General features: G+C 48.9%; 6 protein-coding genes across 6 annotated transcripts; all 6 read left to right on the plus strand.

The window, feature by feature from the left end:
* Window positions 1-1496: 1496 nt before the first annotated feature.
* Window positions 1497-2526, plus strand: AGA1 (A-agglutinin attachment subunit precursor; the record flags this gene model as incomplete). Its single annotated transcript, XM_044854134.1, has 2 exons — window positions 1497-2164; window positions 2217-2526. The coding sequence occupies 2 exons, from the start codon at window positions 1497-1499 to the stop codon at window positions 2524-2526; spliced, it is 978 nt and encodes a 325-aa protein (XP_044706804.1).
* Window positions 2527-3706: 1180 nt separating this feature from the next.
* FPOAC1_009714 (uncharacterized protein) lies at window positions 3707-4459 on the plus strand (the record flags this gene model as incomplete). The annotated part of the gene is made up of 3 exons (XM_044854135.1): window positions 3707-3984; window positions 4037-4311; window positions 4362-4459. 3 exons carry the CDS (start codon window positions 3707-3709, stop codon window positions 4457-4459), a joined length of 651 nt encoding a protein of 216 aa, XP_044706805.1.
* A 1188-nt stretch (window positions 4460-5647) lies between these two features.
* FPOAC1_009715 (uncharacterized protein) lies at window positions 5648-5997 on the plus strand (the record flags this gene model as incomplete). Its single annotated transcript, XM_044854136.1, has 3 exons — window positions 5648-5744; window positions 5802-5901; window positions 5967-5997. 3 exons carry the CDS (start codon window positions 5648-5650, stop codon window positions 5995-5997), a joined length of 228 nt encoding a protein of 75 aa, XP_044706806.1.
* A 908-nt stretch (window positions 5998-6905) lies between these two features.
* On the plus strand, window positions 6906-11506 carry FPOAC1_009716 (uncharacterized protein; the record flags this gene model as incomplete). The annotated part of the gene is made up of 2 exons (XM_044854137.1): window positions 6906-10307; window positions 10355-11506. The coding sequence occupies 2 exons, from the start codon at window positions 6906-6908 to the stop codon at window positions 11504-11506; spliced, it is 4554 nt and encodes a 1517-aa protein (XP_044706807.1).
* Window positions 11507-12399: 893 nt separating this feature from the next.
* On the plus strand, window positions 12400-13981 carry FPOAC1_009717 (uncharacterized protein; the record flags this gene model as incomplete). The annotated part of the gene is made up of 3 exons (XM_044854138.1): window positions 12400-12850; window positions 12904-13617; window positions 13671-13981. The coding sequence occupies 3 exons, from the start codon at window positions 12400-12402 to the stop codon at window positions 13979-13981; spliced, it is 1476 nt and encodes a 491-aa protein (XP_044706808.1).
* A 590-nt stretch (window positions 13982-14571) lies between these two features.
* On the plus strand, window positions 14572-15420 carry FPOAC1_009718 (uncharacterized protein; the record flags this gene model as incomplete). The annotated part of the gene is made up of 1 exon (XM_044854139.1): window positions 14572-15420. The coding sequence occupies one exon, from the start codon at window positions 14572-14574 to the stop codon at window positions 15418-15420; it is 849 nt and encodes a 282-aa protein (XP_044706809.1).
* Window positions 15421-16053: the final 633 nt, after the last annotated feature.

The raw sequence follows: 16053 nt of genomic DNA on the forward strand, positions 1-16053 counted from the left end.
CACTCGCTACATGTTTGTTAATTTGTAGAAAACGAGAAAATTGTGCGAGTGGTCATTCGAAGCCCTCTTTCTTGATAGCTTCTGAGAGAATAGCACTGGCGGGGTTCAGAGTTGCGGCTCCGGAGCTTTCCCCCAGCTCACAGGAAATAAACCGGCCAGTGAGTAGAAAGGTAGTTATCCATACATAGTACGCAATGAGTTGTTTTGGAAGATTCCAAGAGTTGTCACAAGGGAATGCCTGTCGGCGAAAATATTCGGTGAGGAATGTAGGTTTCGTGCTGATCCATCTCGACGGGTCATCTCGGCCCAACTGAATTCATATTTGGTAAAACAATAGAAACAAAAGATAACAGAAAAGCTGGCTTTTTCGCTGCGGGCGTCACAGCGTGGGACACTTTTCACAAAAAGACCCAGAAACCTGAACATAGGCGGGTTGCCAATATATAAAGCTAGTAACTTAGGGGTAGGTTGCAGCGACAGCTAGTAACTTAGGGGAAGGCAGACCCGCGACTCTTATGCCCGTTGGCTCCGAGGATCCAGCGAGGAAAACACAGCTAGTAACTTAGGGGTAAGGAGTGCCGTCGTCACCCATGAGCATGACCATGGACAAGAGTCGGAGAGAGTGATGGCTGTTTGCCATTACCTAACATTACCTAAGATGAAAAGAGGGTTATCTGCGGTTTGAGACGGTCATCCCACGCTTTTTGCAAGATGGCGGGCGTTGAGGTTTGTGCACGAAAGAGGGCAAGATATATTGTTTTATTAGTAGTGATGTTCTGCACAACTTCACATGGCAAAAAACATAGGACGGTTGACAGCCGGCACTTGACCATAAGTGGAGGGGGAAACGAGCTGAGCTGCCGTTTGGGGCTGGCATTTTGGTGAGAGGGAAAGCAAAATAGGGCAAATTGATGCGTAACAGAAAACCCCAGGACCCAGATCAGCGGGACCGCGCTATCTCTTGGTGGTTGACAGCCAACCGAAGGGTGTTGAATCTAAACTACTTTTGTCAAGTGACTGGGTTGTCTGATGACCACCATGGCTCCGTCTACAAGCTGTTGTTGACAAAGAGAGCAACTCATGACATGGACCTCTCTTATTGATACGGTAGTAGTCGAGTTAAGTTTGACTTTGGTAGGTATTTTGTATGTAAGAGAAACCCCCGCCCGCTTGCAACCGAAAAGCCGACGCTATTACTGTACCTTATCCATCGTATTCCGCTCTCAGGTACGGGGACCGGCCGATTGCAGCCTATCGAGAAGGTCAAAAGACGCCGAGAAAGATGAACGGCCAGTGCCATTAACGGCCAAATACAAAATGGAGGCTTGTTTCTCTCAAAATTTCCTTTCATCTTTTTCCCTTTTTCTCTTCATCTTTTATCAATCTCTTCTCTTCTTTACCTACTCTCCGTTCTCTTATCTCTTATCGTGACTCTACGTCATCTCTTACTCCCCCACATTCCGCCGCTTCACTTCCACTTACACCAAACCGCCAAAATGAACACTGGTCTTGTCAACAGCCGCTTCCTCTCCAAGCCCGATGAGGTCGGCGTTGTTGCCGTCGGTTTCTCAGGCGGTCAGCCCAAAGCAGGTGTCGACATTGGCCCCGCTGCTCTGATCCAGTCCGGTCTTCTCACTGAGATCCGGGATGAGCTCGGCTACAAGCTCTTTGGTGACGAGAGCGTCCAGCAGTTTGAGGATCTGATCCCCGAGTCAGACCCTGACTACCGCGGTATGAAGAAGGCCCGCCACGCATCTGCGGTGACTCGCAAGATCGCTTCGCACACCTATGAGCACTCACGCGAGGGACGCATGACTCTCACCCTTGGCGGTGATCACAGCATTGCCATTGGCACTATCGCCGGAACTGCCAAGGCTACCCGGGAGCGCCTGAACCGTGAGATCGCTGTTATCTGGGTTGATGCGCACGCCGACATCAACACACCTGAGAGCAGTGACAGTGGTAACATCCATGGTATGCCTGTTGCTTTTTTGACTGGTCTAGCCAAAGAGGAAAAGGAGGAGTACTTTGGCTGGCTCGAGGATGATATGCGTCTGAGCGTTAAGAAGCTGGTGTACATTGGTCTTCGATCCGTCGACATAGGCGAGAAGAAGATTCTCCGTGAGCACGGCATCAAGGCTTTCAGCATGCATGACGTCGACCGGTATGTATTTCTGCGCTTCTGTTCATGATGTTTACTGACTTTTAATTTACAGTCACGGTATTGGCCGTGTCGTCGAGATGGCCCTCGCCCACATCGGCAGCGACACCCCCATCCATCTGTCCTTCGACGTCGACGCCCTTGACCCCATGTGGGCTCCCAGCACCGGTACACCCGTTAGAGGCGGTCTTACTCTCCGTGAAGGCGACTTTATCTGCGAGAGTGTGCACGAGACGGGTAACCTTGTTGCTATTGACCTGGTTGAGGTGAACCCTCACCTGGCTGATACCAAGCAAGCCGAACAGAACACAATCCACGCTGGATGTTCACTTGTGCGATGCGCGCTGGGTGAGACCCTTCTATAAACATATGGGGCAGTGTTTTCTTTTGCGATTCTGGAAAAAGGCATGATGATTGGGACAAATGCATTGATGTGGAGTCTATCTGTATTTAAGGGCGGAAGATTGATGATATCCTTGAGTTGAATGAATGATTGATTGGGCCGGTATTTACCATACATCTATATATAAGCGGACTGCGAGATCACTCTCGAAATGAACGCCTTCTTTCCTCGGGAGTTGCTTGTTTCATGTGAAGCCCAATCCAATAAGTCATTTCGGTAGGTACCCAAAGACAATGAATACCCATGATCTCTTGATGAGTGCAGATTGATTTCGATCCTCTGATCGATCAATCATAAAGAAGCCATCTCGAAGGCTGGGCTGGATCCGTTACATTTTTGACGTGTATCCATTCAGAAGCTATTACAGTGTCACCGGCCCCCTGTTGTGTCGTGTTCCCAGCCACGCACCCAACCTCCTCACGAAAGCCTCACCAAAAAAGCATTGGAAGTAATTTCACATGGGCTCGTCGATTGGATGAACTCTCTGGCGTCAGAATATACCTTGTCTGTTGACTTTTGTCCTTTTTCAATTTATCTCTTCTTTGCTTTTTCCACATTTATCTCTCAACGCCAACGTTGGACAAGACGTTGCTGTGGCCAAGACTCAAAATCGTCCACCGTCATTGATTAACGACATAATTTGACAATCAATATCTGGCACATAAGCCAATCTAATATAACATCGCTCCCTCATCGGCAGTACAAAAAGACTCGAATCAATTCCTCTTGGCGTATTCGACACCCGACGTCACATCTTCTGGCAGTGTACCTGGCCAACGCAGGAGAATCTCCACCCCCGGATCTTCCACTAAACACGACGCGAAAAACCACTCTCCAATCGACAAAAAGAATCGTGAGGCATCGACGCAGAATCCGCTTTCTGAAGCATCCCATTCCGAACGTCCTTTTCTGCAAGCCACTTCGAACTGACAGGGCGATTAATACGTGCCGCGATCGGCGGGACTGCTGGCGACGTGGTAGTCTTTTGAAGAGTCAACGCAAGAAAGGAGCGTTGCAAATAACGCGTCCGATAAGCGACCAAGGGGACGACTGTTGGATCTCGGTCGAATTCTCGATTGCCGAAAGAAAAAGATCGAATTGCCAATTCACGTCTGCATACCTGGGACATCAAATCTGCAATCATGGTCGCCAAATCAACACTTACCGGTTTGACCGGGACAACAGGATGGACCGGAACGACTGGAATGACTGGAACAACGGGATGGACTGGAACAAGCCATACCAGAACTTCGATGACCTACGACGGTCCTCCACCTTCTACCCATGTACGAACGTACAACTGGCCGCCTCTGCAGCTTAACTTTTGGATCTTTGTGATTCTCCTGGCGTCGACGAGCATCATTGGCGTTTTTGCGACATTTATCCAGGTTCAAAGTCAACTCGAACTCGGCATTCCATGGTGCGACCATCTAACAGTCATCCCTCGATGGTCAAGTGCTAACAGATTGCAGGTACTTCCCCTACTTTATCACCGTCGGCTCCCTCTCAATCCTCTTTATCCTCGGTATCTTCTGGCTCATCAGCCAGCGACGATTACTTCCTGCTATAGTCATGGTTGGCGGCTTCATGTTCTTTATCCTGTGGCTTGTTGGACTTGTCGTGGTTGCGATACAGCTGTTTGGACCTGATGGGTCTATTCAGAGTGTTTGCGATGTACAAGTTTTCGGACAGAATCCCAAGGGCACGAGCGAAGCTACAATGGCATGGCTACAGCAGCGAAACATCTGTATGTTTTTACTACTCTATTGTTTAGACGATTCCTACTAACAGGCGCAGGTCAATCTTGGCAGCTTGTCTTTGCCATGGCTCTAACGGGAACCGTCTTCTTCATCTGGGTCATGATTATGGCCTACCAAGTGTTTGTCAACTCATAAGCCGGCATGAGTTACTTATATTATTTCGTTTCTTTTGACTCTAATCTGGAGCCTGAGCCTTGGTGATGTCGGGGTCATTAACTGTAAGGGTTGAGAACCTTGGTATCACGGGGGAGGCTCGGATTTCAGCACGACTTGTACACATTAACTGAACGTCTGCTTTTTTATAACGAAATAACGATGCATGGCTATTGAGCCAAGGAGTTGAACGGTTTAATATGAGAGGACAGGGTTTGCATTTGGACGGAGTTGTTAATGATTGAACCAAACAAGAGTGCATGTACGGGCATGATTTGCATAATTGGACTGCATAGACAGGATTCGATGACTACCTATAATATAGAGTTACTATTTATGTCAGATAAACCCGATCACTTTACTTGCCCTTGCACTCATGATGATATACTGTCTTGCTCACTTGATGCTCTGCCTCGGTATGATAAGAAACTGCATTGTTGTCGAGTTGGCTCCCTCATAGCTGTTGAGCTTCCTCGATCACGGGCCGAGACCTTGCGTTGCATTGAACCTTTCTTGTTCTTGTTTAGCCTTTGAACCATAAGCTGCGACATTTTCTCTAGCCGTAAGACTGTCCCTGCAAGCGCAGTTAATTCAGCTCCCTTAGCACGGCGGTGTCGCTAGCTTCTGTATTTCAGCTTCCATGGTCAAGGTCTAGAACCGACAAGTCTTTGTTCTCCACCTAAGCTTCAAGTGGAGCTATTGTATCATGGTGATAATCATCAAAGCTTTCTGGCCAAGAAACCAAGAATAAAAGTAACAAAAGCTGTAAAGTTGAAATGCTGAAACGTGCATGATGAAAGCCCAGAGACCGGGTCTGCCGAGATTCCCGGGATTGACGTGCCGGTCGGTAGAGCAAGATGGTAGGAAGAGTTGGTATCTGGTAGTTCAGGGTCCAGAGTGACGTAGGTTGTGCCCCTGTAGAGTGGGATGACGAAAGAAGGTTGGCAGGAAATCGAGGGGATCTGCGGATTATTCCACCATTTCTGAACGATCTTGGTCCAAGTTGGTAGGTTTGCACTATTCTTAGATCGGTTGTTGAAAGGTATAAGAAGGACGAATGCTGCTGCTCTAAATTGCTATTCATCATCAACATCTACATCATCAACTCTACACTACACTACACTACAAACCAAACCCTCTTCTCTTTACCTTTTACAACAAAACTTCACAATGGATTTCGTCAAGAACGCTATGGGTGGTAACAAGGAGGGTGGTGCTTCCAACAACAATGCCGGCGGCGCCCAGAGCCAGGACTACGGCGACAAGGGTATGATACTCTCTTCGACTTACAATAGTATTTCGATCAATGTACTGACTTGACCAGCTTTCTCCGCCCTCAACGACAAGGCTGGCTTCAACATCTCTAAAGACAACCAAGAGAAGGCCACTGACTTTGCCCGCAACGCCTACGAGAAGAAGACTGGGTAAGTGATGCACGAGCTAGTGGCTTAAACCTACAAAAGATCCATGGCTAACAATGATGTTGCAGCAACAAGGTCGACCCCAAGATCTCCAACTAAAGAGAGAAATATTCTAATGAGATAAATGGATGGATGCTCTCAAAAGCGATAGAGCCAGTATGAATTAATATGACATAATTATTGATCCACATAATCGATGAGCCTGATGAGTGACGTTGTGTTTATTAGCATGTGAATGAGTTAGTGTTGGAGTTGGAGCGACAGCGATAAGCTCTTGGAGTAAATCCACAAAAGTACCGCGATGTACCTTGCACCTGAGAATGATGCATTTACTCGTTTACGAATACTGGATCTCTTCTCAACTGGAGAACCTACCCCGGATCTCATACTGGTACGTCTCATGTTGTAGAACCGGTTCGTAGAATGTTTTAGCAGTTCATGCTGACGCTATCAACCTGAAACCTTTAGCCTCCACAAGAATTATTGTAGTTTGATGTTCAATTCTTTGAAAAGAATAGACATTACTTACTCAAACTCAATTGTGATATTCGATGATATTCGAATCATAGACCCAACTTGCTCTTTGCTAGCAAACACGGTCGTCCCCAGCAACCAGCCTTGAATTAGCCAAACTCAAGTCAGCCACGAGGAAGCCCCGCTATTTCCCCTCTGCCGCTAAACAGCCTTCGAGATTGAACGAGGACATCTTATTGGCGAATCCGACCAACCATTCAACGGTGTCCAGCGCCCGATACCAATTTAGTGCAGTCGGGTCCTGTCAGGTTTTGCTTTTAGTGAGAGGTGACGCCCAAACAACCTGGATAACATTCATAGTAGAGCCTAGTCTAGGCCAGCAGGGGACCCGGCCATTTCCATTTCTATTTCCATTTCCCTCCCTTCCATGGGTTGACATCCACTGTATTTCTTTGACATCGCCAACCACAGACAGCCACGCATCGCATCGCATCGCATCGCATCGCACGCATCCGCGGTCGCCGCAATGCATCATGGCCAACGATGAGCAAGACCACAGCTTAGGCCTAGGCCACAGCAGCCCGCCTTTGACCCCAATCCAAACCAACAATAGTAACGACGGCTCGCGTCCACAGACGGCCCATCGCGTCTCACACAGAGATGACTACCCCGAGGGCGCTGAGACATCAGACATAACAGACGACACCATCGGTGATACTTTGCAAGCCCAAGAAGAAGAACAAGACCAAGCCGACTCTATCGCAGCGCCATCTCCCCACGATATTGCTATAAACATTGACGATACACATGCAAAATCCTTGAACCGGAAAAGCTCCAACAATAACCCCCCTAAAACCCATCAGGAGTCTTTGCTGCACCGTCCCGGACGTTCAGCCCCTGACAACAGCTACTTTGACCCTATCTCTGTCGATCTGACCCGTGCCCACGACGATTCATTAACCGAGGAGGACGTTAGGCGCCACTTGGGAGACGTGGAGTCTAGCTTTCTGCCCGCATTATCGCCTATTCCCACCGCTCACACGAACCAGCAGGGAGGCATCGACGACACCTTCCAGTTCGACTCGCCTACGAAAAAGCCTGCTCCTCAGCCAATTCAGCAGCGACAGCAACCGCAGCAGCAACCAGAGCAAGAATACGAAGATGACCACGATGTGACGACCTCGTCTGCAAACACTTCTGGATTCGAAAACTTTTCTTCTTCACCGACCGCTGCGGCCACTAGGAGGACTATATCGCGTGCTGTTAGCATGGCAAGCCAGCGAACACAGGACCAAAGCGCAACATATGACGATACCGAGAATCAGGACATCGAACAGGAGAGCTCGCAAGTGTCTAGTGCTGGCGATAACGACGCCTCCATATCGACAATACATTCGCAATCCGAGCAGGCTGATATTGGAAACACTTCTGGACAATCCTCACGAAGCCGCCGACCTAAGTATTTGCGCAGTCGTTTTGGAAGTCAGCGATCGTCGACATCTTCATTCGCGACTAATCCCGAATCCCACGAAGGCAGTGACATGACCGTTGGCCTTGGCGCTGATTACGCTCTCCAATCCGGAGGCGCAGTTCCAGCCATGGGCATGCTACGGAACCCAAGCAACCCGATGTTACGGTCTATCAGTATAGGAAGCATGGGCAGCGTTGGGTCAGCCTTTGGCGCTGAGGACTATACCGATAATTCGCTACCGCAACTCGAGCCCTTACCTGAAGTTGAAAGTCCCCAACGACGGCGAACAGAAGATGTACTCTCAACACCAAGACCCTCTAAGGAAGGGTTTACCACAGCACCCACAGATACCGTCATCGCACGACATGTTAGGAACGTCCAGGTGCCGGAATCTTTAGCTAAGGAGTACAAGTTCAAGGGCGGCCTGGAGACTCCTCAAAAACCTCCTTCAATTTCTATGGGCGCCTCGGTGAATACAGCTCGGTCTGGTAGGAACTTGACCTTGAAGGAGCAGAGCAGCACAATCGAAAGGCTGTCAAAGGAGAACTTCGATCTCAAACTCAAAGTTATGTTCTTGAGCGATCGCCTTGACAAGCTATCGGAAGAGGGTATTAAAGAAATGATCTCGGAAAATGTTGACCTCAAGACTGGTCTTGCAGTGCTCCAACGAGACAATAAGGTTCTACGAAGAAGGGTCAAAGAGTTGGAAAAGCAAGTCAGGGATGAAGGGGAACGACCAAGCACGGCGCACAGTGGTACATCATCAACAGATCAAACCGCCCGGGGAGAAGAGGAAGCCCAAGAACGGGAGGAAGAGCTTGTTTTCCTACGCGAACGGGTTGAAGAATACGCTACCGAGATTGAGCGGCTACGGTCGGAAAGCTTGATCAAGGAGAACGAGAGGCGCAAGTTTACGGATATTGTGAGATCGATGGGCGAAAGGAACAGTGAGAACATGGATCGACAAGAAGAGGCCGATGTTTGGAAGGATCTTCTCGAACAAGAGACCGCCCGCAGAGAACAGGCCGACGACGAAAACAAGAGGCTTCGAGAGGAGGTGTTTAAGCTGAAGCAGGACTTGTCTGGCGGACAGGGAGGCATGCACCACACCACAAATATCTACAACATCACTAAGAAGCACCGGGACGGCAACATGTCACCGGGACGACCTATTTCTGGTCTCTCCGGTGATATGGAAAGCTCAAACGGCAACTTCAGCCAGGCTACTACACTGGTTGATGAACTCCGCAGAGAGAGCGAGCAACTCCGCCATGAGAACGCCGAACTCAGACGTGAGGTTGGTGCGCAGACATCCATGCTGACGTCGAGGAACCGCGAGAAGGAGCGCCTCTACCAGGAGATTGAGGATCTCAAGATGGCTCAGCGACGAGGCCGGCCGGCTCCCTCAACCATTGATAGTCTCCTTGAGCGATCGGCTTCGCAGGTCGGCGGTCGCGACAGACCTCAGTCACGCGGAAGTTTCAAGACACAGACACAGATTGATGAGGATGTCGAGCGAGAGGAGCTCGAGAATAGAATGGCAGAGATGCGCGACAAGATCAGCGAGGTCAAGCTGCAGAATCAAGAGTTGCAGCGCGAGCTTGAGATTTGCATGGAGGACTTTGAAACAGCGGTGGAAGGCAAACGCCAAGCTGAAGATACGGCGCTTACACTCCAGGAGGATCTCAACAATGCCATGAACGACCTAGTTGCCCTACAATCTGAACGCGACGAGGCTCTCCGTGAACAAAGTGAGATGGAGAACGAGTTCGAGTCACTAAGGAAGGAGGCCCAGGAAGAGATTGATGCGTTGGAAGCAGAGGCCGATCAACAAGCCGAAGAGATGCAGCGAGTACAAGCTGATCTTCAAGACCGCTCAGAAAACTTTGACGCCTTGCAGGAAGAGATGCGCAAGATGAGCGAGGCCTTGATACGACTTGAAGACGACCAAGAGAATAAGCTACGACGAATCCAGCAACTCGAGCAGGAATTGGACTCATCTAACAAGGAGCTCGAGGATCTGGAGCAGAAGCTTATGGAAGCCAACGATAAGAACCAACGACTCTCTGTGCAGCAGGAATCCTCTCAGGGAGAGATTGCATTCTTACGGGAAGAGCAGGAGACAGACAAGATTCGAATCGGAGACCTTGAGGCTGCCGTTGCCAGCGCCGAGCAGAGCATTCACGATGAAAAGGAACGAGTCAAGGAATTGGAGAACCGTCTCCAGCAAGAGCGACACCAACGCGAGATTGTGGCAGATCAAGAGAAGGAAGAGGTGCAGCAGTTCGTCAATGAGCTCAACAGAGAGGCGTCGGCGGCCAAGGACGAGGCCCGTCGTCTGCGTAAGCAACTGACATCTAGGGAGGTTGAGGCGACAGAGTGGAAGGAGAGGCTAATGGAGCTGGAGAATAACCTTCGTGAAGCTCTGGGTGATCTCAACGGTACCCGATCTTCGCTTCTCAAGGTATGTTGTTTTGTGGTTGGAGAGGAATGTTTGCTAATACTGTGCAGTCTATTGCTAAGCTACAACGTGAGCTTGAGAACACAATTCGTGACCTCGACGCCAGCAAAGCAGCGCTGGTTGAGAAGGATCGCATCATCAAGCAGCGCGACTCTCTACTTGAGTCGCACGCTCTGGAGAGCCGCAAACTTTCCGAGTTACTCGAAAAGGAGCGCATCGCCCACCGAAACACCAAGTCGCAGTACGACACGTTCCAAAAATCACACCAGCACCTTACCCGCACTGCGAGTAGCCAGGATCTTCGTATTGCGGAGCTGGAGACCAACAAGAGTCAGGACCGCAGGAGGATTGCTGTGCTTGAACAAACAGCCCGCGATCAATTGCAGGAGCGCAACGAGCTATTGCTGCAACTGTGGCACAAGCTTAGTCATTTGTGTGGCAGAGAATGGGTTCACGGTAACTCACTTATCGACCGCCAGGTCCTGCCGTCGGTTGAGGTCATTGCCAATCGACTACCTAGTTTCACCAAGAATCTACTGGCTGCTGTCAAGTCCATTGAGAACATGGTTGCATCTTTCGAGACCCGCATTAAGTCTGTGGAACGAGACCTGCACCGTGAGTATCAGACTTTGGAGAGCAATCTTGAAGTGCGGACCAAGAAGTTGGATCGATTGGAAACGATGGTTAGAAACTCCATCTCTTCTGGGTCATTAAGTCACGATTCTCGTTACAACCGCCTGGAAGAGGCGTATCGCCAACTCAAGGTTGAAAATGCGACTCTACGCACGGCTAACGACGTGCGAGCGCGCGCAGCACATTCGTCGAGAGAAAGTACCGACGCTCTCGTCCCCCATTCACCATCACCCTCTGTACCTCGCGGCCCAGGCGAACAACGCAACAGCCGTTCCAAATCACGTTCCTCGACCATGACAAGAGCACACACGACGACGGCGTTACCAGGCTCTTCGGCCGGCGGTCTTGGTCTACGGGATATGACAGCACTCAACGAAGAGAATAGCAACGGCGGCGCCAACGACAATAGATGGCTCTTCCGCCTCCGCGACATGGAGTACAAACTCAAGATGGAGCGAGAAGGACGAAACCAGGATCGGCACGCAGCGAGGCAAAGATTAGGTGGACTGGAGATGGAGAACAGGGACTTGAAGGAACGGATGAAGAGAGCTTTGGGGGATATTGATTGATAGGAAAAGCAACATAAGCGTAGGAGTTGGGGGACTAGGTGATGGAATTGAAGCCATGAACAAAAAAAGAGAGGAATTAACCATAGATGGAGCCAGGGTGTTTTTTTCTTTCTTTTCTTCTTTTTTTCTTGTCTTAGTGTTTGGGAGTTGTTTGTTTATATATGTACCTTGTATAAAATACCGATATGGGTAAGGTATTCTTCCTTGTATTTAACTTGCTATAAGGGGCGTGAATGGGAATGGAAGCATTCATTTGAGGGGAATTGACTTGGGTATTTATTTGCTACTTCGACTGATGTCTCTGTTCATTTGAGTCGGAGTAAATGATTGAGTATTGGCGGCCAGTGTTGCCGTATGTGAGTCTGTTGGTGTTGTCGCATTGTGACGACCAGTAACTGGGGTGGTGAAGCGATCACGATCGGGCGGGGGTTAAGGTTGTCAGCAAATTCGAGATGATTGCACTCATAAAGTGTCGGTATTGTCAAACACAATCTGTACTAATCTATATTCACCATACTTACAATTAAAAGTCAAAGGACTAAGCTAGAATATATACCAGGAGTAGTCGAGGTGGACTTGATCACTGAAGCACCTGCAGAACCAAGGTTACTTCGTGACAGATGCTGTACAGCGCCAAGAGTATGTCGTACAGTAGCTAGCTTAGTAGCGAGCAAAAAACCTGGAAATTCTCCGAGGCTGGGGTGATCAATTAAACATTTCTCTCTCTGTCAGCGGAATTTCCCAATGGGGTAGGACCGCGGTCACCCTCCTCCATGACGAAGAGTATAAGTAAGATGTGACATTACAACGAGGGGTCAGCAGTTTAATTCATTCTCATCATTCCATTCTCTATTACTTGTAATTCTATTACTTTTTAGTTTTTTTTATTCAAAATGCTGCGCGCTTCACTAGCGAGATGCAAGACTTCTAGTCCTGTCAGTCTAGGTTTAAAGCGACACATGGCTGTCGCTGCAGCTGCAGCCAAGAAAGAAGGTGACATCTCCGATGCATTCACTTCTCTCTCCGGTGCTCAAAGGGAACCTCTTCCAGATCGTTTCCGCTTGAGAAAACTTGATCTTGTAAGAGGTCGAGAAGAACAAATTGAGAAAAGTTGGAAGTCATTGCTGCGTGAACTTCGAAGGGAGAACAATGTTGTTGCCAGCAAGGGACCCAGTGTCATTCCGCAGATTAAGTACAATGAATTTGAACGGAGTGCTGAAGGTCTGAAAGAAGAGATTCGAAAAAGAGGTGTTGTTGTTGTCAAGGGTGTTGTTCCTGAAGATGAAGCCAGGGCTTGGAAGGGTGAAGTTGAGGATTATGTTCACAAGAACCCTTCTACAAGAGGTATATTGCCTTTCTTTCCACTTACAACACATGTTACTGACACCAACACACAGCATTCCCTCCTCACGATCCTCAAGTCTACGAACTTTACTGGTCCGCTCCACAACTCAAAGCCCGCTCTCATCCCAACTTCCTCCACGTCCAACAACGTCTCATGTCCCTCCTCTGGCACTCCTCCAACCCCGCCACCCCTATCTCCCTCTCCCAGCCCTTCAGCTACGCCGACAGACTCCGTATTCGCCAACCAGGCGATGCCTCATTCGCTCTCGGTCCACACATCGACGGCGGAAGCGTAGAGCGATGGGAAGCAGAAGGCTACGGCCGCGGAGGCGTGTACGATGCTGTACTAGCTGGCAAATGGGACCAGTACGATCCCTGGGATGCCAGCGGGCGAGTACACGCTGTGAATAACCTCTACGATGGGCTTGGTGCGTGCTCAATGTTTAGGATGTGGCAAGGTTGGATGAGCATGAGTCACACGAAGCCTAGAGAGGGGACATTGCTGGTGAATCCGCTGGTGAAGTTATCCATGGCTTATGTTCTCCTCCGGCCCTTCTTCCGCGTTAAGAATATGAGCGCAAGTGACTTTTTGGGTGTGGATAACTGGGAGTTTATGGGAGGGGAGATGGATAGTGAGTTGCAAGGTGCGACACCAGGAACAGGGCAAGAGTTGACGGATGAGTTGCATCCTCACTTGGAGCTGGAGAAGACAATGGTCCATGTCCCTGAGATACGACCTGGTGATTTCGTGGCATGGCACTGCGACAGTAAGTTCTCCCTCGTTTTATTCCCACAGTAACTCGATGGCTGACAAATACAGCAATTCACGCAGTTGACAAGGTACATGGTGGAAAGAAAGACTCGAGTGTCTTGTACATCCCCGTGTGTCCTATTACGGAATTGAATGCTGAGTACATGGTTCGGCAGCGGGAGGCGTTTAGACGGGGCACGCCGGGTCCGGATTTTCCGGGCGGCGCGGGGGAGTCGGGGCATGTGGATCGGCCTACGGAGGATGTATTGAACAGAGCGGGAAAGAGAGCGTTTGGTCTTGAGGGATTGGAGGTAAAGGGTTTGGGGAGTGATGGCGAAAAAGAGGCGGTGGAGAGTGCTAACAAGGTCCTGGGTTTCTAAACGATGCTTGTAAGTAAAGTCGGTAGTTTAATAATATGTTTGCAAGGGCTTGCAAAAAATACAGTCATAATTGAGAGTTTGTTCTTCTGTGTTGGCTCGTCTTTATCAGTTTTGGCACTTCCTGAGTACCTTGACATGTTCAAGCAGATCTTAGAGACAACAATTAACTGTCAAGTACAGACGGCTCAGATCAACATCGACTGCCAATGCTTCTTCTTTCAATGTTGACGGGTTACCTCCTTTTTGTCTTTTTTTTGCTTTTTCTTTACATGGTCCATATTTAATAACGCGTTGATAGCCTGGGTACATGATCTGATTCACACTATTAGCTCTTGGGGTGTTCCCCGAAAGGGTCAAGTCTTGAAGACTATTGATTCTGATGATAGGCATCTTCCAGCTGAGGGCCCATTCAAGCAGTTCTAGACTATGGTAATACTGCGACTACCTGAAGTGGCTGTAGTGCACTGGCCTCGTAATTTATGAAATGATCAAATTTATAAGCATACCTATACAAGTACAAGTAGCTTCCTCGCTTGTTATTGCCATAGATTCTGTTCATTACCCTCACATTCGTTATAATTGCTTTCAAGATGATCACCAAGACATTCGTTAATGCTTTCATCGCAGCGTCCTTTATGGCTGGTGTTCAAGCCAGTCCATGTAAGGCTAGTTCCAAAACAACCGACATCTCGACCACGGTTGGTATCACATTAACGTCTGCTGAGACCGCTGTCTCAACTACTGTTGGAGGTTCTTTGGCCGAGGATACAACCCTTACCGTCAGCCATACCGGTACCAGCACTGAGTCATCTGTTATTCCAGAGGACATTACTCCTACTGCTGTCTCGACAACAGCCCTGAGCTCCTCCATCATTGAGAGCAGTATCGATACATCAACCGTCCCAGACGACATCTCCACCACTGCTGAGGGTACAACAACTGCGGAAGCCGCTACTACCACCACAGAAGTTGCCATTGTAACTTCCTTCCTTACCAACGGTGGATTCGACGACAAAAAAGATACCACGGAACCATGGAATCATTTGACTTCTATCTGGGCTGACTTCTCCATCGACGGTAACATCAAGCATGACGGCAGAAACTCTGCACGTTTGTCCTTCACGAGCTCAGAAACAGCCTATATTTCCCAGTCGCTGGACGCACCAATCGAGGCTGGCATCTCATACTCTTTATCTGCCTGGGTCCGTCCTGGAACCGGATGTACATACGCAGCCTTGGCCTGCAATACCGCAGACACAACTGTTGAAGTACAACAATTCGATTTGGCTTCCACTGTGAACCAATGGAAGTACATTTCAATCGCCTGTACCTGGACTCAGGACCAACTAAACGATGGTGGCTTGCAACTCATTTTTGCCTTTACCTGTGATACAGGCTCTGACGGCTGGGTTGATACGGTTACTTTCTCCGAATCATAGTTGCAATATTCTCCGTCACTAGACTAAGCGTTGCATACAATCGACAATCTTTGATACCTCGAGTGTATCATCATGGTTAGGACTGTGCACTTCAATCATGGTGAGGTTACCCTCACACTAAGGGCCCTTGATAGAGACACACATGTCATCCCTCTATTCAGTGCCATCGGGGCATCCAAGTCGTTTGCTCAGCACACAATCACCATTGACCAAGTCAGCGTCCTCGGGACAAACAGATGGTTTAGCGATACAAGACTGTGTCTGAGAGTCGTACGTGGCCAATCTGGGGGAGTTTGAGAGGCGCATCTACCGGTAGTTCCATCAAATTTAGTATCCCCAGGAGTAAGAGTGATGAAGGTAGAAAATGAGGTCTGATTGATGGCTTTATATAGCTTTGACAATACACCTTCAGCACCTCTTCTTTACCACAATTTCCGTAGTCAAGTTCTACCTTCCGATCCTGTCAACCTGTTGGAGCTGAGGATGGAAAGGAATAGCTAGATGCAATAGTATGGCCTGAGTCGTGTCTGTCAATATGAGTAGCTTCATTACATGTGCAGGTCTAGGAGCCTTTCAACTGCATGAAGTGGTAATTATAACAGACTTGTCTTATCCTGTTTCGATGGTAAGTGA

Source organism: Fusarium poae, chromosome 3, assembly GCF_019609905.1.
Source record: "Fusarium poae strain DAOMC 252244 chromosome 3, whole genome shotgun sequence".
Lineage (NCBI taxonomy): Eukaryota > Fungi > Ascomycota > Sordariomycetes > Hypocreales > Nectriaceae > Fusarium > Fusarium poae.